At 41.8% G+C, this 21,332-nt stretch overlaps 1 protein-coding gene across 1 annotated transcript in view; it reads left to right on the top strand.

Moving 5' to 3' along the window:
- Window positions 1–21,332, top strand: part of HHAT (hedgehog acyltransferase) — a 259,513-nt gene that overhangs the window by 167,597 nt on the left and 70,584 nt on the right. The window contains exon 10 of the mRNA XM_054980529.1: window positions 20,084–20,285. Coding sequence (XP_054836504.1) covers window positions 20,084–20,285 — 202 coding nt within the window. The remainder of the gene's footprint in view (window positions 1–20,083; window positions 20,286–21,332) is intronic.

The raw sequence follows: 21,332 nt of genomic DNA, 5'->3' as shown, positions 1-21,332 counted from the left end.
CCAATTCACTGTTTGAAAGTGGTTGGTTGAGGCTCATGGAGTAAAGAACCTGAAACTATTGGTCACAGTGACCTTGGATTAATTATTTTCTCTAAGACTAATCTTCCTCACAGGATATTTTGATGATAAAATGGAAGTCTGTGTATGCTCTCCTGTGATTCTTGGAGGGAAGGCAAAATAATTTTAAAAAATAATGTGAAGAATGAAATTTCAAGAAACAAAATGAATGCATACTCAAATAGTCTGAGTGGGTTGTACCTTAAACTGTGACAGAACAGAAAAAGAAATACATGAAAAGAACAGTATTGCATAGATTATTTGACTGAACAGATGTACCTGAAGTGCTTAAGAATAAGAAATTGTGTGTTAATGAAAAAAGCAAAAAGGTAAGTGGAATGCTGAAGGCAGAAGAATGCTGTAGAAACAGGGTTGCCAAGTCCCCCAGAGAGCAAACCAGGGGCCGAGAGGCATTGGGTGTGATGAGTGGCAGGTCAATTTTTAGAGAATCAGTCCTCGTCACAACCCATCACTTCCATGTCATGCTGGAAATTATGCCATTTTACGGTGATGTAGGTGAGCATGCACACTTAGTGCACGCGTCTCAGGGCTGCCCTTCTGTTTCCTGGTACCTCCCCCCACCAGTCACGTAAACAGCAGCAGGGGGCAGCAGCTGGTGGGAGCTGGAGGCAGGGGAACCCAGTAGCCCTGTATTGAAATCTATGGAGAATTAAGGCTAGTGACCACTTCTCTAGTATTTGTTTTGCTTCATTTTGTGGCTTCACCTCCCTCTTATGGCAAATAGGGGGACTGGTTTTTGTCATTTGAAACAGGGCTTGTTCATCAAGGTTTAGTATGGTGAGTATGGAGCAGACACTACAAACAGAACTGAAAGTAGTAGTGAGTCATACCTGTCCCTGTCTCTCTTCCTAATCAGGAAGGAATGAAAATGTTCACTTACCATGAGCAAACTAACTGTGTAAAGAACCAACTTTAAAAGCTTTATCTTTAATTACGGAGAAATAATCCTTTCTTTTGCCACCAGCTATATTAATGGATTAATATAGATGCCACATATTAAGAGCAAAAGATAGCTGGAAGTACTAGCTCACTCAGATAAATTACTTTTCAATCTTATTGCCTTCAAATTATTTCCTAATGTCTTTGCAAATCATCTTCCAAGGGTTTACACTGGTTTAAACCAATTGGAACTTAGTAAACAATTCAATCGATGCTTTGCTAAGAAGAAGAAAATCCATTCCCTCTAAGCTAGCTGTGATTTCTCTGCAGGGCATACAGGAGAAGAAAGCATTAAAACCCCCTTATTTTTGACACTTAAAAAGTGGCTATGGTTCTGAATGCAGACAAGGAACAGATGAATTGAGTAAAAGGTGATGATTTTATATATCTACTTTCTGCATCACAAATCCATCTTAAACCATAAAAGTTTTTTTAAGCTTTCAATCTCCTGAAAAATAAGAACTTTGAAACAATGTTGTTATGTGCTTAGACTTAGAAGAACATGGCTTGAGGCTATTGCTATCTTCAGAGTAAAGAAGTAGCATCATGCTCAGGTCACAAAATATGAGCACCTTTCCAATTTAATGCTGGAGTATTAGAGTATATCTGTACATCTCTAGGTGGACTCCACCCTTTCCAGACCCTGGAGGAGATTATGACCCATTTTATTGCATGTAGGTGCAGCTGCCCTGTTAGAAGCATCACAGTTTTTTTCTCCCACCCTCCATTTCTAAGTACTTTAAAATACAAACCTTTAGTGAATCGTGCTTCATTTGAATTTATATGAATGATGTCAGGGAACCACTAGAATAATATTTTAAAATACCTCTGTGCTGCATTAGTTCTTAGTTTGTACAAGAGCGAGGGGATGATTTCTGCTTAGGGTTGACAACCTCCCGGTAAGGCTTGAAGATCCCCCAGAATTACAACTGCAGACAACAGAGATCAGTTCCCCTAGATAAAATGCCTGCTTTGGAAGGTGGGTTCCAAATGCCTGCTTTTGGAAGGTGGCATTATACCCAGTTGAGGTCCCTCCCTTCCACAAACCCTGTCCTTCCCACACTCCACGAGTTGGCAAACCTATTACTACCAATAACCCCTTCCCTTGCTGCCTTCCCCGACCCTGCATACCCTTTTGTACACAGTTTCTGGAAGTCCTCTGACTTTCTGGAGCTCATTTTTGGAGGCTACAGGAAGCTACAGGAAGATAGTAAAAACAAAAAATGCCTTTTCATAAGTTCTGAGCTATTCATGGTAGTCTACATTCAACTCACACTTGAATTATATAAATCTGCATTAAAATGTTATAAAAATATCAGTAAAGACCAGCTTTCCTTGTGTCCAGGGGAAAATGAAAGAGATAGAAATCCTACATACCATCATTATAGTGATTCTCAGATAAACACATTATATATTAAAAGCATCTGATCTGAAAGAAATTACAAAGCAGAAAGTAATTTCTGGATGGAGAGAGCAAGAAGGACCACTTCACTCTTTGCTTCCTCCAATGCATTTGTAGCTAGAACTGACATTTAGTTCCTTATTCCTCTAGCTCCATGCCCTCTAAAATATTAAAGATACCCAGAATTTTAGGCAAGTTTGCTAAATTAATAAAGTTTATGTTTATGAATTTAAATGCTTTGTGGATTGTAGAATATTAAGGAATAGACTCCTTGCCTTCTATACTCTGGAATTTTCTGCTTTGAAATTTTCACTGCTGCTTTCACTTTTTCTGACTTCCCATTCACCTTTGGATTCCTAGAGAATGAGAAGGTCTTTCCTACTTTTTGTCTTTCAAAATACATGCATCTTGCTGTAATTCAGTGCACCACAAAGACATGATGTATTCCTTCATGGAATAGAAAAGTGTTGAGCTCACTTAGAGTGTGTGTATAAGAATAGTAAAGAGTACTATTTTGCAATTACATGCTAGAATTTTAGAATTATAATCATAGGGTTGGAATGATCCTCTAGGGTCATCTAGTCCACCCGCCTGCACAATTCAGGAAATTCACAAATAGCCCCCTGACTGCCCCAGTGACCCTGCTCCATGCCCAGAAGATGGTGAAACTCCTCCAGGATCCCTAGCCAAACCAGCCTGTGGAAAACCACCACCTGACCCCAAGGTGGCAATCGGCACCACCCTGGGCATGTAAGAAGGGCCATGAAATCCAAGCACTGATGCAACCCCTTCTGCCCTCTCCCTCACAATCTGCCCAGGCTCACAGAATCAGCACTGCTGTCATATGGCTATCTAGCCTCTGCTTAAAAACCTCCAAAGAAGGAGAGCCCACTACCTCCCAAGGAAGCCTGTTCCACTAAGGGACCACTTTAATTGTCAGGAAGTTCTTTCTAATGTTTAGCCGAAAGCTCTTTTGATTTAATTTCAAGCTGTTAGTTTTGGTCCAAGCTTCTGGAGCAGTGGAAACAACTCCACGCCATCCTCTATATTGTAGCCCTTCACGTACTTGAAGATAGTTATCATATCACCTCTCAGTTGTCTCCTCTCCAGGTGAAACATTCCAAGCTTCTTCAACCTTTCCTCATAGGACTTGGTCTCCACACCCTCACCATCTTCGTTGCCCTCCTCTAGACATTCCAGCTTGTCCATATCCTTCTTAAATTGTGCCCAAAACTGAGCACAATACTCTAGGTGAGGTCTAACCAGAGCAGAGTATAGCGATACCATCACTTCTTGTGATCTGGACAATATGCTTCTGTTGATACAGCCCCAAACCACATTGGCTTTTTTAGCTACCTCATCACACTGCTGACTCATGTTCAGTGTATGGTCTACTAAGACCCCTAGATCCTTTTTGCACATACTACTGCCAAGACAAGTCTCCTCTATTCTATATATAATTATACTTTTGATTTTTCCTTCCTAAATGCAGAACTTTGCATTTATTTCTGTTGAAATTCATTTTATTTGTTTTAGCCCAGCCTGTCAAGATCATCCTGTATCCTTACTATGTCTTCGACTGTATTTGCTGTCAGAACTGTGGCTAGATAATGTCCTTACTCCAGACTACCTTCTGCAATTAGACAACAGTCCATTGTTTCCAAAAGGCTTTTACTGAAGAATTAGTTCATTATAGTCCACTAGCCTGAATACAGTGTTCAGGATGGTACATATGCATTGTTACCAATGACAGGCAAAGCATGAGGTACAAAGTAACAGGTCACAGCAGGCCCATCCTCCCCCCACAGTTCTCAAAACAACCCCTTTGAAGTTAGGAGAGCGAGAGTTTCCCAAGGCTGGTTCTTGGTGGAACATCGGTAGCCAAAACAATCCTTTTCTGTGAGATAGCCGCCTGGGAACCTTGGCACCTGTGAAGAGAGCACTTAAACACTGAGAGGATTAAAAATGGAGTCGGTTAAGCAAAGGCATACAAGACAGCATTCTGGACCTGACATTTGCCACCCCACCCAACTTAGTATCACTTGCAAATTTAATAAGCATTCCCTCTGTTCTTTCATCCAAATCATTTATAAAAATGTTGAACAGAACAGTTCCCAGGACTGATCCGTGAGGAACTCCACTTGTCACTCTTCTCCAAGAGGATGAGGAACCATTAACTAGCACTCTTTGGGTGAGATCTGTCAACCAGTTACAGATCCACCTAATAGTAATAGGATCCAAACCACATTTTACCAACTTGTCAACAAGGATATTATGTGGAACCTTATCAAAAGCCTTACTGAAACCGAGATAAACTATATCTACAGCATTCCCCAGATCCAGCAAGGAAGTAATTTTCTCAAAAAAAGAGAGTAGGTTAGTCTGACATGACTTGTTCTTGAGAAACTGTGCTGGTTCTTAGTAATCACAGGCTTCAAGGAGTGACTATTTGATGATTTATTCTAAGACTTTTCCAGGTATAGATGTCAAGCTGATGGGTTGGTAGTTACCTGGATCCTCCTTTTTCCCCTTCTTGAAGACAGGGACAACATTTGCCCATCTCCAATCTTCTGGCAACTTGCCTGATTTCCAAGAATTCTCGAAAATAATGGACAGAGGCTCAGGAATTACATCTGCGAGTTCTTTTAGTACCCTTGGGTGCAATTCATCTGGCCCTGAGGACTTAGTTCCATTTTTAAAAACTAGGTGTATAGGTACTGCCTCTGTGCTGATCCTAGGCTGTAACTTCCTTCCCTTATCATGGCTAACTAATAGTAACATGGCTAACTCCTCTGGATCCACATATAAGAATAGTAGCTTTGCAACTTTGTAGTTCCATAACTAACAATGTACACTGAATGTGTTCAATGTATATTGAACACACACATGAAACTGCCTTGTACTGAATCAGACCATTGGTGTCTCAAAGTCAGTATTGTCTTTTCAAACTGGCAGTAGCTCTCCAGGGTCTTAGGCAGAAGATTTTCACATTACTTGGCGTTTTTTTGGAGATGCGGGGGATATGTAGGAGGTTGAATCCAAAATACATTTTATGCAATGGAAGGAGGGTCATTTTTGACAATTGCCCCTTCCTTCTATAGACAGCCATTCTCTTCCAACACACTCTAGCCTTATTCACGATACAGTAAAAGCATGTACATCCAGCATGTATGGTCATCTTGTCTGTAAGAATCAGGCAAAACACATTCACTTTACAAATGAAACTGGGGATCAGTACTCAGATAAATATGGGTTTCAATTGTATGTTCAGCTATACATGTGTTGAGTGTAATATGAGAATTACTAAACATGCATGTAAAGAAGAAAAGTATGCTTTTACACAATTTGTGTGTATATTCACTGTAACTTGTGAACAAGAAATCTTGAGTTGAGTTGATCTTTGGATTCAGCTCACAGTTATTTGAACAGATAAAGGACAAACCAGAATTTATATACATATTTTGAGTGAATGTATATAAATGCAACTCTGCATACAATTCCCACTGCTACATACAGTGCTTTAATTTAGCTACAGACTTTTATTCCCTAAATTCTTGCAACAATCCTAACTGCTGTTCTTGTTTTATAGCCTGGTGAACAGAGAGATACTAACTTGTCCTAGCCAAATTGACATTTCTACATGTGTCTCTTGAGGACTGGTCATATGGACACATGAAACTGCCTTGTACTGAATCCAAACATTGGTCCATCAAGGGACTTATGGAATTCTCTCCCCAGGGAGATTCTTCTGTCCCCCTTGATCACATTCTTCTGCTAGTGAATGCTTACATGTTTCATTTGGCATAGCCTGGTTGACCCTGTTTTCTGGTTATGTGTTTTAATTGTTCATGGATTTTTTAATTTTTTAATTTAATTTAATTTGGATTCTGCCCTTCCCACAGCCTGCAGGCTCAGGGCGGATCATATACATATAAAACACACATTAGATACATTTAAAATTACTCAAAACAATAATACAATATTTAAGTATTTTAAAAAATCTATGTAAGGCAGCACCAAAACAATCAATCGCTGTTATCCATCAATCAGTAGTTCACATTCAGCAGAGCAACTGTTAGGTGGTGGATGGTTCTATACAGAGAGGGACTCAATGTCCTCTATTCAGCCAATGGGGGCCTGACTCAGCCCCAACCATACGCCTGGCAGAACAGCTCCGTCTTACAGGCCCGGTGGAAGGATAGCAGATCCTGCCAGACCCTGGTCTCATTTGACAGAGCATTCCACCAGGTTGGAGCCAGGATCGAAAAGGCCCTGGCTCTGGTCAAGGCCAGGCGGGCCTCCCTGGGACGAGGGGCCACTAGTAGTTGCTTATCTCCTGATCAGAGTGTCCTCTGGAGCACATATGGGGAGTGGCAGTCCCACAGATATGCAGGTCCCAGTCCAACTAGGGCTTTATAGGTAAGTACAAAGACCTTGAATCTGATTCGGCACTCCACTGGTAACTAATGCAGCTGGCGTAATTCCAGTGTTATATGTGCACCACCAGACACTCCGATGATAACATGTTCCACTGCATTTTGGATCATTTGTAACCCCTGATCAGACTTAGGGGAAGCCCTGCGTAGAGTGTGTTACAGTAGTCTAACCTAGAGGTGACCACTGCTTGGACCACTGTAGTTAAATCGCGGGTCGAAAGATAAGTATATGTTTGGTTTTTAAAACTGCTTTCACAAGGGCTTGTTTCCTCCTTCATGCTTCTCCCCCCACGATTTCCTTTTTTCCTTCTCTGAGAGCCCCCATAGCCTTTCCCCTTCTCCTGCTTTCTTCTCCCCAACCACCAACAAACTTTCTGCCCCCCCTTCAGTTTTCTCTGCTTCACTCACCTAGCAAACTCCTCAGAAAAAGTCTGGACCTGTTGTGCAGCGGCCACTGGAACGGGCTTGGCTCAGTTCTGCGGTGGTTGCCAGACCCACCCTCTTGTGTGGTTATTGAGTCTCCAGTGGTCACCACCAGTCCTATTGTATCATGACATGAGGGAGAACACAACGTTTCCAGGGCTGATTTGCCCTCCAAGTCTACCCCTATACTCCCCCGATGGCTTTGAGTTTCAGAAACCAAGGGCTGGAAGACTTAGAAAAATTGTGGTTTCTTACCAGCCTTCAAAATGGCCACTGAGAGCTTCGTGGGCATCCTTTTCTTAAAGCTACAGGCATTGTTTCTATTATTTTGGGGGATTTTAATCTCTCAATTTATTGTGTGTGTGTTTTTTTTTTAAGATTTCAGATTTTTCTGCAAACCCGAGACTTCATTCAGAAAATCCCCCATCTGACCCTAGTTCCATTTTGTGTACTTATTGATCATATCCTTTATGGCACGGTTCTGAATTAAATGCAAGAATGCAGATAGTTTGATGTAAAAGGAAATATTACAAGAATACATTGTTACATGACAGCCAGTAGAGTGTAGCTGTTAGAGTACTGCACTAGCACTGGTGAGACCGCTCCTATTGCTGCTGCTATTATTATTATGATGTGATGTTATCACAGTCCACCAGGTGTTTCAGCTGAAATTATTGGTTGTTCACCAACTTGGATTTTATCCAAGAATCTAGGAGTCAGTGAGATATTACCTGAGTATGTGGCATGTTCCAAGTAATGCGACTATTTGCAACTGGACAGTTGGTATCCTGTCTACGCTGTTATTGCCTAGGATTTTAGTTAGTCCTTTTGGAATTTTACCTAGTGTTCTTATCACTGCTGGAATAACCACTGTATGTTTCTTCCAGAGACACTGAATTTCAAATATTAGATCTTGATATTTTGTTATCTTTTCAATCTCTTCCCCCTCAATTCAGCCATCACCTTCTTACTTGCAACCACAGTAATATATGGAATAATGTTCTAGCTTCTTATCTGTTTGGATTTTGAAATCCGAAAAGATCTTAACTTTCTCATTTTCAGCAACTTTCTTGGGTATATGTTCCCGGTAGTATTTTGTGGATAGTGGCACATACTTTTTGCATAAATTCCAATGCAGCACTGTTGGTGGTTGAAAGTGCTGTCACGTGATAGCTGACTTATGGTGACCCCTGCTGGGGTTTTCAAGTCAAGACACTAACAAAGGTAGTTTGCCATTGCCAGCCTCTGCATGGCCTTCCTTGGAAGTTTCCTATCCAGTTACTAACGAAGGCTGACCCTGTTTAAATTCTGAGATGGGGCTTGCCTTGGCTGTCCAGGTCAGGGCAATGCAGCATTGTAGCTACTTTATTATGGCACTTTTTATAGTCTGTGTGATCTTACTGCACCCACTAATGAGACAGTCAACTGTTTTGTCCACATTGTTACATAATCTATACTTGCTGTAATTTGTGGTCTTTTCAATTTTTGCATTCATATAGTTCATTCTTAATGCCTTTTCTTGTGTGTCCTTCTATCTCTTTTTTCAATATCCCTTGCATTAGCCATTTCAAGTTGTTATTCTTGTCATCTTTACCCTCAGTATTCTTCATGTATTGACCATGCAGTGGTTTACTTTGTTATGCCTACATTCCATTTTTAAACATTTCTTTCTTACATCAATCTTTTGTGCCCTTAACTTTCATTATTCTTTCTTTGTAAATATTGGCCAGCATCTTCTTTTCTTGCACTTGATGTAATCATTCAGCACCCTTATTTTTTCTACTATTGTTTGTTTGTTTTTTAATGGCCACCATTACTTCACAGCAAATAAAGTCGATCGATGTTGCTTCAGGAATAATGTAATTATTAATGTTAATAATATGATTAATATTATTTATAGTTTGCCTTTCTCACTGAGACTCAATGCGGATTACACAATTTAAATCAACATGATCAATGGCTGGGGCATTCAATAAACAATACAATAAGGTAGAGATTGCAGAAATTTGAAAACAAGCAAAGGGCTTTGTATGTGATAGCCAAAACCTTGAACAGAGCCTGGTAACTGAAAATCTCTGCAGAATGCATGCTTTATCTAGCTTCTGAAAATAATCAAGCTGTGGTGTTCTGCACCAACTGGAGTCTTAACTTTGAAGGGAGACCTTTGTAGAGCATATTACAGTAGTCAAGTTCCCATGCCATGGATCCAGGTAGCCAGGTTGGCTTCAATATAGGCAACCATCTTCCAGGCTAGTCATAAAACTTGCTAGGTGACCTCAGGCCAGTCATTCTCTCTCAGCCTAACGTACCTCACAAGGTTAGTGTGGAGATAAAATGGAGGAGCAGAGAAGCACATATATCCTGAAGTCTTCAGAGAAAGGGCAGAGTAAAGATGCACTTCATAAATAAATAAAAGTCCGGGTGTCTTTACTGAAGGTTTTGGAAATCTTTACTGAGACCATTGAGCAAGAAAGCCTTAAAGGAAAAGTGAATGCTTCAAAAAGCATTTAATCATTCTATTGTTTCTGGATTGTGAGTTGTAATAAACTAAGGAAATGGTTGTTAGATTTGAAAGTTTTCCTTTATAAAGAAATGTCATTCTTAACTACTTCAGTAATTATGTTTGTGATACTGCAGGGATTTGAAGGGTAATATTTACATAATCTATCCAATTCAGTAACAGGAACTTAGTGAGTTAAAATTATGATGTGCTGTTTAAATGGAACAGCTTGCCTGCAGTAGATAAGCTGACTTTAAAAAGCTGTCCAGTCCCTTGGAAAAAGAGGCCCATATAGTGAAAAATACCATGGTATGCTGTTGGTACAAATGCAAATACTAATAGGAGATGCTTTAAATTGTCAATCTTTTTCTTTACATAGTTAAAACAGAACAGGAAAGAAGCATTTTTAGATAACAATCATTAATATAGTTACCGTATCAACGTCATAACTTTTCAATTGCTGGCAGCATTATTTACTTACAGAATCACTCTGTAAGAAAATATAGGGTGATAAGATATACAAACCCTTCTTAGAGTACAGGAGACATCTGAATAGTTTAAAAATTTGGTGTAAAGAATTTTTTTTTTCCAGCCTGCATGAATAAATTTTTGCTGTTGTGTAACTCCAGAAGGTAGAGGACAATAAATTAAGAATGTTGTTAACTTGCATTAAATCAAGTCTTATGAATAGGGGTGTGCAAGCCAAAAAATTTCGGCTAAAGCCGAAAGCCAAAAGCCGAAAGAAGAATCTCTTTCGAATAAGCCGAAAGCCGAAACGGCCAGCCGAAAGCCGAAAGAAGAATCTCTTTTGAATAAGCCGAAAGCCGAAACGGCCAGCCGTTTCGGCTTTCGGCTTTCGGCTTTGTTTCGGCTTTCTTTCGGCTTTCGGCTTTCGGCTTTCGTCTTTTTCAATGGGAAAATGCCTCTGTCTTCCCGGACGTCTGGGGGAGGCATTTTCCCACCGAATCAGCCCAAAATTGGTGGGGACCTTCCTCTAACCCCTCTCTAAAAACCCCCAAGTTTCAGACCGATTGGACTTTGGGGGGCCATGTTATGGCCCCCCAAAGCAGGTCCCCCTCTCCTCCCATAAGAAAGCGACGGAGCAGCATATTGTTAGCATGCTGCTGCTCATCTTCTTTATTATTTCCTATGGGGAAAAATGAAGAAGCAGGCTTCCTTTGCCAGGGGTGGCATTTTGCATGCAAAATGCCCCCTTACCCTCTGGGGCCCTTCTCCCACCCTTCCTCCCACCCCCCACCAAGGCTCAGCAAAAGCACAATTCCTGTCAAAAACACTTTATTTCTTGAACAGCTTTAGGATACACAGCAGGGGGGTGCACCAAAGGGCATGATAGAAGTGTACTACACAAAATAATACAACCCACTTCACCGTTTTTGACAGCAGTTGTGTTTGTGTGATTCTCTGATGTGAAGTGAGTTGTGTTATTTTTATGTAGTACACTGCTTTCATGCCCTGTTGTGCCTTCCTACTGTGTAACCTAAAGCAGTTAAGGAAATAAAGTGCTTTTGACAGCAATATTTTGGGGTGATTCTCTGATGTCAAGTGAGTTGTGTTATTTTTGTGTAAGATACTGCTGCCATGCCCTTTGGTGCGCCCCCGTGCTGTGTAACCTAAAGCTGTTCAAGAAATAAAGTGTTTTTGACAGGAATTGTGCTTTTGTGATTCTCTGATGTTAAGTGAGTTGTGTTATTTTTGTGTAAGATACTGCTGCCATGCCCTTTGGTGTGCCCCCCTGCTGTGTAACCTAAAGCTGTTCAAGAAATAAAGTGTTTTTGACAGGAATCGTGTTTTGTGATTCTCTGATGTTAAGTGAGTTGTGTTAATTTTTCTGTGTGGGGGACTGCTGGTGTAATGTGTCATAATGCTTTGCCTACTTGTACTTTGAAAGGGAGAAAATAATTTTTAAAAAACTTTATTTTGTGTTGTTCGTGTTTTATTCTTTGTTGTGCAGTTGGTTCCCATCATAGGGAACAATGGGGCTGGCTGGCCAGCCATCTCTGTAGGTGGTGGGGGAATTTGAGGGAGGGTGTCTGTGGTTCAGGTGCTCTTTCACAGGGACCAGCTGGCACTCAGAAGTGTGCCCACCATTGTGGCACCCCTGGGCTGTGCAGAATTGCCCAGGGAAAGAGAGTTTAGAAGTTCCCAGCATAGGGAACAAAGGGAGAGGGCTGGCCTTTGCCAGCCTGTTCCTGGGGTTATGGGTGTGGGGCAGGTGGGGGTGGATTTGGGTCTGTGAGGGGCTAATGTGGGGATTTGGGTCTGTGTGTGGCAGCTGGGGGGGAATTGGGTTTGTGTGGGGCTGTAAGGGGTGGACTTTAGGGGCTGAGAAGGACCTACTTGGGGAGGCCATGAAATGCCCTCCCCAAGTGGGAGCAGGCTGAGCCTTGGTGGGGGGTGGGAGGAGGGGTGGGAGAAGGGCCCCAGAGGGCTGGGGGGCATTTTGCATGCAAAATGCCACCCCTGGCAAGACAAGCCTCCCCCAGCTGTCAGTGGTAGAGAAAAGAGCACCTACTTGGGGAGGCCATGAAATGCCCCCCCCAAGTGGGAGCAGTCTGAGCCTTGGTGGGGGGTGGAAGGAAGGGTGGGAGAAGGGCCCCAGAGGGTTGGGGGGCATTTTGCATGCAAAATGCCACCCCTGGCAAGACAAGCCCCCCCCCAGCTGTCAGTGGTAGAGAAAAGAGCACCTACTTGGGGAGGCCATGAAATGCCCCCCCCAAGTGGGAGCAGGCTGAGCCTTGGTGGGGGGTGGGAGGAGGGGTGGGAGAAGGGCCCCTGAGGGCTGGGGGGCATTTTGCATGCAAAATGCCACCCCTGGCAAAGGAAGCCTGCTTCTTCATTTTTCCCCTTAGGAAATAATGAAGAAGATGAGCAGCAGCATGCTAACAATATGCTGCTCCGTCGCTTTCTTATGGGAGGATAGGGGGACCTGCTTTGGGGGGCCATAACATGGCCCCCCAAAGTCCAATCGGTCTGAAACTTGGGGGTTTTTAGAGAGGGGTTAGAGGAAGGTCCCCACCAATTTTGGGCTGATTCGGTGGGAAAATGCCTCCCCCAGACGTCCGGGAAGACGGAGGCATTTTCCCATTGAAAAGCCGAAAGAAAGCCTAAAGGAGCCGAAACGTTTCGGCTTTTTTTCTTTCGGCTAGCCGAAATGTTTCGGCTTTCTCCGAAACGTTTCGGCTAACCCGAAAGAAGCCGAAACACTTTTGTTTCAGCTTTCTTTCGGCATTCAGAAAGCCGAAACACACATCCCTACTTATGAATGTGGTTGTATTTGTTATTTTTAGGCATCTAGGTCTTTCTGTTGGTCTAAATTGAGATGCTGAATTCTGGTTAGAAGGCAGGTTATCAAGCCAGTGATATGATATGTACTCTATAGCCTCAAAAGATCACAGATAGAAGGAAACTACCCATTCTTCTGTAACTACCTGTTCTGTAAAATCTTGTGCAAGAATTCACCTGGTGCCACAACACTTCCGTAGTAGTTCTCATGCTTCCACTTGAGCAAGAGGATATGTAAGCTCTGGTGCAGGCCGTTTCACTAGAACAAAAAAGTGTCAGGGCTAAGTGTCATTGCTTGCACTGTGCTCTACTGTATGTGCTGCAAAACATTCCTTTTGTGAGTGGAAGATCCTTTTCATTTATGGAGGATACCTGTGGATCCATTCTAGGGCTGCTAGGTTCAAACTGGTAACCATAGAAGAATTGGGAAGTGAGGATATGGAGGAGAGTGACATTTTCAACATCACTACACCACTTCTGAGTTCTGAGTACAACCTAGAAGTGACAATAGATAGCTCTAGGAATCACCGGATACCTTACAGTAAAACCATTAGGGGTATGCAAAATTAAACAAACGAACCAGAAATACACCTGGAAATTGTGTATTTGGTTCTTGCCTCACAGCAGTGACAGCAACAGTCAGGCACTGGGCTCTCACAGCGGCATCTTCTTTTCCTTAATGGCTTCACCAATTGGATCCCAAGGGGAGAGAGCCTTTGTTAATCAACTCTGTTGGCAGGAAGGGGAAATGTGTGCAGTGTGCAAGAGAACTCTTCTCAATAACCAGACAGATGTTTCAACCAAAAAAAAGGTTTTTTAATTTGAGAATAACAAGGGTCAACAGCACACAAGACACACACACTCACAATACGTGTTCAGGGCTAACTAGGAAAGAGAGAGTAAAAGTCGGGTGATATTTACCATTCAGACGTCTGGGAGAGAGGAGGAGTGTTGAGCGGCCAACGCTTCAAGGCTAAAGGGCTCAAATGGAGGTCTGAGGGTTGATGCTGAATCCAAAACATTCACACAGTTTTGGGGATGGATCCTATCCATGGATCCTACCTATGGGCAAGATTGCATCTTCTACCCTAGAAACAAAGGCCTGAGTGGTTGTTCCCGGGGTGGAACAAAGGATTGAGAAGCTGTCTCTGGGGTAAGACAAAGAGCTGGCAAACTGTCTCCAAAGTGGGATAATAAGCTGGTAAACTGTCTCTGGGGTGTGACAAAGAACTAGGAAGGTTTGATTAGGTCTTCCCGGGCAGAAATTAAAGTTATTATCTGTGATTGACGACCCACAAAGCAGACAGATGCTATCAGTTCTGAAGATCTCTTAAGAATAGGAAAGTGGTTAAGGTGAGATAGATAGGGTATGTTACGTTGATTAATTCAGGAACTCTGGGAAGGCCCTATTGTATCAGGATCCTTAGTGCACCTCAGGGCGTGGGAGGAGGTGAGCTGGCCTTGCCTGTCATCCCCATATTTGCATGTTCCATCTCCTGGGCGGGATCTGGCTTGCTTGCTTGCTTGCTTGGGCAGCAGCTTCCATGTTTTCTGCATGCTTGGGTAGTAGTTTTAGTGCTTGAAGCACATTCAGGAAGAGGCTTATGGCATAACCATAAGCCTTCTAATATATAATAGAGGTGGTTCTGACCACTAATACCTTAACCGGGTTTTTTTGCATCTATTCACAACAGCAACTGAATGTCCTTGTGACTTTAATCTGGTTGTGTGTTTAAGAACAGCGATATTTGTACTTGTTCTCTGCTCTTCCCCAGGAGCCAGTTGAGTGCCATCTGACCAGGGAGGGGGGGCTCTCTTCAGGCACTCTCTCTTCTTTCATTTTGGATTGTCTCATCATAGGGTTTTCACGGTAAGAGATGATCAGAAGTGGTTTATCACTGCCTTCTTCTGGACAGTGCTAACCAGGATTAGTTAAAGTGTCACTGCTATTGTCTCTCCATAATTGCTGCTACATAGCAGCTAAATTTCAAGAATTCCTCTGCTGCCATCACCATTGGGACTGTCAGTTCTCTTCTGCTAATGTGACCATTGCCTCTTGAAGTGGGTGGATGCATCTTAGTCTGGTGTCTCAGCTTTGACCATTCCACCCCAGCTAGAAGTTTATACCCTTAACCGAGTCTGAGCTCCTGATGGTATTCTCTCAGCACCACTTACACTTTCAAACTTCCTTACTATATTAAGGTATGTATCCAAGAAGGGACCATTCATTTACTCTGCCATTTCAAAAACAATCCTGCCTGCCCACAGCAAAAGGAAAATTTATGCCTGCACTTGGGTGATAGAGATTGATAATAATGCAAGAATATTCCCTCACCATGGGAACAAAACTGAAAAGCACAAGGAAACATGACACCAATAGGCACGCGCAAGATGCAAAGATAATAATTTAAGGGCACTATAGAAAAAGAAAAAAGTGAACATAAAGCAGGATTGTTTTTAATGCTGCTGTTGCCTCACTACCCCTTTGCCAACCAGTTTCCCTCCATAGTGTGCACCTGCCAACACTTGCCTTCTTCGTGGTCTGATGTTGTTGGGGGCAGGGTGTAGTATAAAATCTCAGAAATGGCATCTGTGTAAATCACATTTCATGGTTATAACTTCCATGGCTTGCATAGCACCCCAGAAACCAGCACATGACATCAGTTTGAAATAACAGTTTTGAGACAACCCAGTACAGACATATGTTTGAAGAGTTAGTTTCCAATAATACTTGTAGTCAAACTACATCACTGAAAAAGTTCCTGTGCTATCTGGTGTGGAAAAAAATTTCAAAAGTTTGGCTTGTTGAAGTTGTATGTGAAATCCACACTTAGCATATAGACCTACTGAACAGAAGCCATGTCACACCCGTATTCTTCTGGTATACACCACTGATGTTAAATAAAATAATATATATTAGTTCTTGAAAGAATTATCCTGTGCTTATTTCACAGTTAAATTCTTGTTCTAGTGTATGAAAAAAATTGCCACAGAATTTTTGTGTAATCCAGTGGCAGTTCTACTATCGATACCACACCTGCCTGCCCCAAGGATTCTTTCCAGGATTTTTCAAAGAAAAAAATGAAATTAACGCTGCTCAATTAACCAACTGCTGGCACTAGATAATAAAAGTCAGAAAATTGAATTCCCTTTTCCCCGCATAGCTGTCTGAGAAGTCACCTAGAGAGAACCAATTGACACCATGTAAACTGAACAGTAATTGAAAGCACGGTTTTTAATTAAAGCCATCATTTCTAAGCCTTTTCCTAGAGAAAGGCACATTGGTGCAAATAGAGATTATTTGCACAAACAGCAGTGTAGCTCCCTGACATGGAGTCAACTAAATCTTGCTTTCGTTATACCAAGGTTTCATGGAAAACAATTAATACTAAATCATTCTGTAAGGATCAGATTGTGCCCTGGGTGTTCATTTTCATGGATAAAGGTGTTAACAGATTTTTTTTTACCTTGACACAGGAATATATACTATGGATAGAGAAGCATGTGGTACTTTTTATTACCTCCAAACTCTGTTAGATAGAATGTGAGCCTTCAACTAGTTGGAATAACTATCCTTTTGCTGTTAATTGGAAGAAGTTAGTAAACACCTTATAGTACAGTCCTAAGTAGACTTATACCCTTCTAAGTCAATTGAAGACCATACTTAGGATTGCACTGTTATTGTTCTCTTAGTGGGAACGTTTGGTATTTCTATTTTGGCTCTACATGGAAATTATTTTTGAAGTTACAGTGGACTCCCTCTGTCTCTATTAGGCCTATCGACCAGTGGGAGACTGGTGGATACAGGGACACAGAGTGGCAGCTGTCAGAGATGGCATGTCACTTCCCAGGAAAATCCAGAAGTGACATCACACCTCTGGAAATTCTATGGTGATTCCTAAAGAGTATTCATGTTACTTCTAGGTTTTCCCCAGAAGTGACATCATTCCATCAGAGTGGCATCAGGAAATGAGAAGAGGGGCGGGAGGATCATCTCTATAGAGACCAGCAACTGTACTTGTTCTATAGGAGAGCCGGAGGATTAGATCTCATGTCCAAAATCATATCAGGGACTACATAAAGGAAAGTGCTGGCCTGGTGATCCCAGTTCCTCCCAATTTAATTACTGGTGACACATAAGACTGTTTGTACTATAGGCCTTGTTTAGGCTTGGAAGACAACCTACTATCGTAGGTAATCGATGGTGTTGTGTGATCCCATTATCTCACTTCTGGGTTCATTCCTGGAAGTTACATCACAGCTTCACACACAGCTCTAGAAATTTCCTAGATCTCTATGATTTTTATCATAGAGATATGAATTCCTGGAGATTTGCCCTATGCCAGTTTCCACAGCCACCAATTAACCAGTACTTCCTCCAGCAAAAGATTCCTGTTTGGCAACCCTAGCCCTCTTTAAAAGGCCACAGCAAATAATGGAGAAGTGAATAGTCCAATCTAAATACATAGATGCTTTGAGTCATTTTTTTGTTTATTTAGAACTTGGAAGCCTGCCTGAGGAAGAAAATTTCACAGGCAAATGACATCTCTGTCAGGTGCCCTTTCTCAGTTCCAAGAGCCCAAGCAGCTCCTTGATCTATTGAGGGGCTGCAGACGATAAAAAGGCAAGGAGATGGCTAGACCATCAATGGAGAAAGACTTGAGACAAATTTGACAAGACGTGGGTTAGAACTCTACTTAGAGTCTACTTTGTAGCAGAGATGGCGGCAAAGAAACACTATTTCTCTGCTACAATTGCATCTGCACAGTGTAGACCTGCAGAACTCTTCTTGGTGGTCAGGGGCCTACAGGAAGAGGTGGACTGTTCTATAGCCTGCTGTTTGCTTAACACTTTGTGGATAAAATCTCACATCTATTCCAACTTGGATTCTACATTAGCAGTGACAGGATCAGATTGTCCCAATGTGCTGATTTGTCCAGTTCTATGGGATACCTTTCATCTTGTCCAGTCTGAGGAGATGTGCATAGGATTTTTAGAAGAGTGAGACCTGTCAACTGCTTCTATAACTCTTACCCTCCTGGCTACTTAATCTGCTGGGTGGGGGGGGGGGGTAACACTAGGTCCAGGATAAAGTAAATGCCTCTCTGAGAGGGGATGGTTGCCTCTGCCTTGAAGCAGGTGCTGGTGTGTCCAGTATGTAAGAAACCTATTCTCTGTTCAGGAGAGGTAAATAGTTATCATCCATTCTCAAATGTACCATTCTTGGCGATCATGGGGCATGTGTGGACCAAAGCCATGTGGGATGGGTTGGAGTAAAGAGGGGAATTATTGGAGGCCAGCTGGATCCAACCTAATATGTCCCATGAGTTGGTAGCATTTAGAAAGCACTTTCATGCCACTATACCCAGTATAAGTTTATGATATTTCTACATCTCCTGTAGCATCTAAAGATTAAGTGTAAAGTGCTCCACACATTATACTTACAATTCATCATTTGTACTGTTGTGCTCCTGAGCCTAGAATCCAATAATCAGACACCAAACTTTCCTTGGGGAAATGTCACAGATTAGCTTCTTGAACAGAAAGACTTTGAAGACTAGTTTTAGATGTCATACAGTTAAAAAAGTGACTACTTTGAGATGTCTGAAGCATCTTGAGAATAAATGTTGGGAGTTTAATTACTTCCTTCAGTTACATTTGTCTCTTTCATCTTGTACATTTTGTTCCTTTTCTTCTAAGTGTGGACTGAAAAGGATATTTCACTTTCTTCTAAGGACAAGTAACTTTAATAGCTGTATACATGGGGTTGGGGGTGGGATGTTATTTTCCTCCTATTTTTTTTATTTGCTGCATTTCTGTACCACTTTGCCTAATTGCAAAGCATTTGTTAAATCAGATTAAAAACCAACCAGAAACCTGACATGTTAAAGCTCACAGCAGTGAAATGGGGCTGGCTGGATTTGAAGAACCTCAGTATGGGCTGAACTGCATGGCACTGTCTGCAGTTCAGCCTGTATTGAGGTTCAACAGGGGAGGAGCTTTCTAAGACTTATATATAGATACTAAGTTACAAAGTTACACCTGGTACTTGTTTTCTCCTGTCTTCAAAGGGAGAGATGATGTATTCAAGGCCAACTGATAAGCAGTGCATCTGGCAAGCATCCAAGATGAAGAGTGCTCCTATCCTCCCTAAAACACTTGTACCGCTAATCTAAACACCTCACTCTTAAATGCAATAGCACGACACTGGGATTAAACAAATGGGCATTAGAGTGAAAAACAAGATCCTTAAGAGAAAAACACTTTACATCAGCAGAAAGGAATATTTAGGCTCATGCTGCAAGTGGGCGCAAGATGAGGGGGCTGTGGTGCACCACTCACTCCTCGAGATCAGTATACTCTTCCGCAAGTTACCGCTACAGTTTGTGTAGTGCAGCTTCAAACTGCTGTGAACTTGACTGGAGCTGTGGTGCAGGGGAGGAAATAAGTGATTTTCCCAATCTGAATCCTCCCTACCTCCACTGTGTTTTCTCATCTTATTAGATAAGAACAGCTTCAGAAGGATTGGTATAGATCAGTAACATGGCATGAGGGAAAGGGCTAAATACCCTTCTTTCCAGGGCCCAGTAGGCCAAATCAAATTTGAAGCTCCCTGCGGGTGTATTAAATTAAAAACAAAACTAAAATCATGAACTCCAGAGAAGGACCTCCTGTGTAATATGTTTTTTTGCTGTTTCTTAGCTCTCAGTGTTAAACTGTTTCATTTCACTATGTGGCTTAACCTAAAGGCTCAGTTAATGGCAATTTCTGTTCAAAATAGATGTGTCCTCTTGCTGAATTGTGTGTTTTAAAAAGTTTTTATGAAGTAATGAAGTAAATATGTATGGAGATACTAGACAGGATGGCAGACAGAAAATGTCAAGTAATTAGTCAAAGCAACACTTTAGCATTACTATAAAAACAAATAAATATTGCACTAGCAGGCTCTCCGAACTTTCAGTAAGGTCCTAATTACTTCTGTTTCATAATTTTCCCTGGCAGGTATATTTACATCCCAATGGGAGGATCTCACTGCAGTCTGTTTAAGATGTGGTTTTCCACAGCAATCACATTTGCTTTTGTAAGCTATTGGCATGGTAGCCAAAGCTACCTTTGGTCTTGGGCTGTGCTTAATTGGCTTGGAATAACAGCTGAAAATGGAGTGAAGAGGCTGGTTTCTCTCCCGGTTGTTCATGACTTCATTGTAAGTATATTTCCTTTGCCTGTCCGTAAGATTCCCAGTTGCAATTAGGAATGGATTTTAATCTCATAGGTAATTTACATTGCAGTTATTGATCAAGCCATTGTCTAAAAGTACAGTGTGTTGTGGGGTGTGTACAATGTTCAACTAGTCAAAAATTATTTACATATTTAATTGCTCGGATTATATTTTGTTGTGTTATAAATTATGCTTTATGCTAAATGTCCATAGAGAATGTGGCTCATCATAGTACATGCTAAAGAGTTTCAGGGCTTAGTGCCATGGATTGTGCCACATTGGTGATGAAACATCATAGCTACTGGTAAAATGTAGAAATTTGAACCTACTGTATACTGAGATAGGCCATTGGTCTATCTAGACAGATGGACAGAATGGCAGAGGTTCTCCAGGGTTTCATACAGAGTCTTGCCCTACTGTCCGAGATCCTTTTTAAAATGTCAGTGTCAGATACTTAACCTGGGATTGAATCTTGTGCTTATTTAGTTAGATGGTTATATCCTGTTTTTCTCCCAAACAGGGCCCATTGCTGGCTTCCAGCAATGTTTTCTCCTTCATTTTTTCCACACAAAAGCAATGCTGTCCAATAAGTTAGGCTGAGAGAAGGTGAACTGGCTGGATAACCGCACCCAAAGACTAGTTGTCAGTGATCTAGATGAGGGTGTGAAGGGATTATTCACTAAATCTGCAGATGACACCAAACCGGGAGGCGTAAAGAACCCCATGAGCATATTCACGGTTCAGACTACTTGATTATGAAGTATGAATGGCTCCAAGAGTGTCTTTTTCACTGGGTATGCCCATCGGAAGGTTGCATTATAATCTAACCCACCCACCCCCATGTTTGTGTCCAAAGTGAAGAACTCTAAATTGTATTAGATCCAGAGGAGTTAGCCGTGTTAGTCTGTAGAAGCAAAATGGCAAAGAGTCCAGTAGCACCTTTAAGACTAACCGACTTTACTGTAGCATAAGCTTTCAAGAACCACCGTTCTCTTCGTCAGATGCATCTGACGAAGAGAACTGTGGTTCTCG

Source organism: Eublepharis macularius, chromosome 1, assembly GCF_028583425.1.
Source record: "Eublepharis macularius isolate TG4126 chromosome 1, MPM_Emac_v1.0, whole genome shotgun sequence".
NCBI classification, from domain to species: Eukaryota; Metazoa; Chordata; class Lepidosauria; order Squamata; family Eublepharidae; genus Eublepharis; species Eublepharis macularius.
The sequence above is the reverse complement of the archived record's forward strand: the minus strand, read 5'-3'. Positions and strand labels throughout refer to the sequence as shown.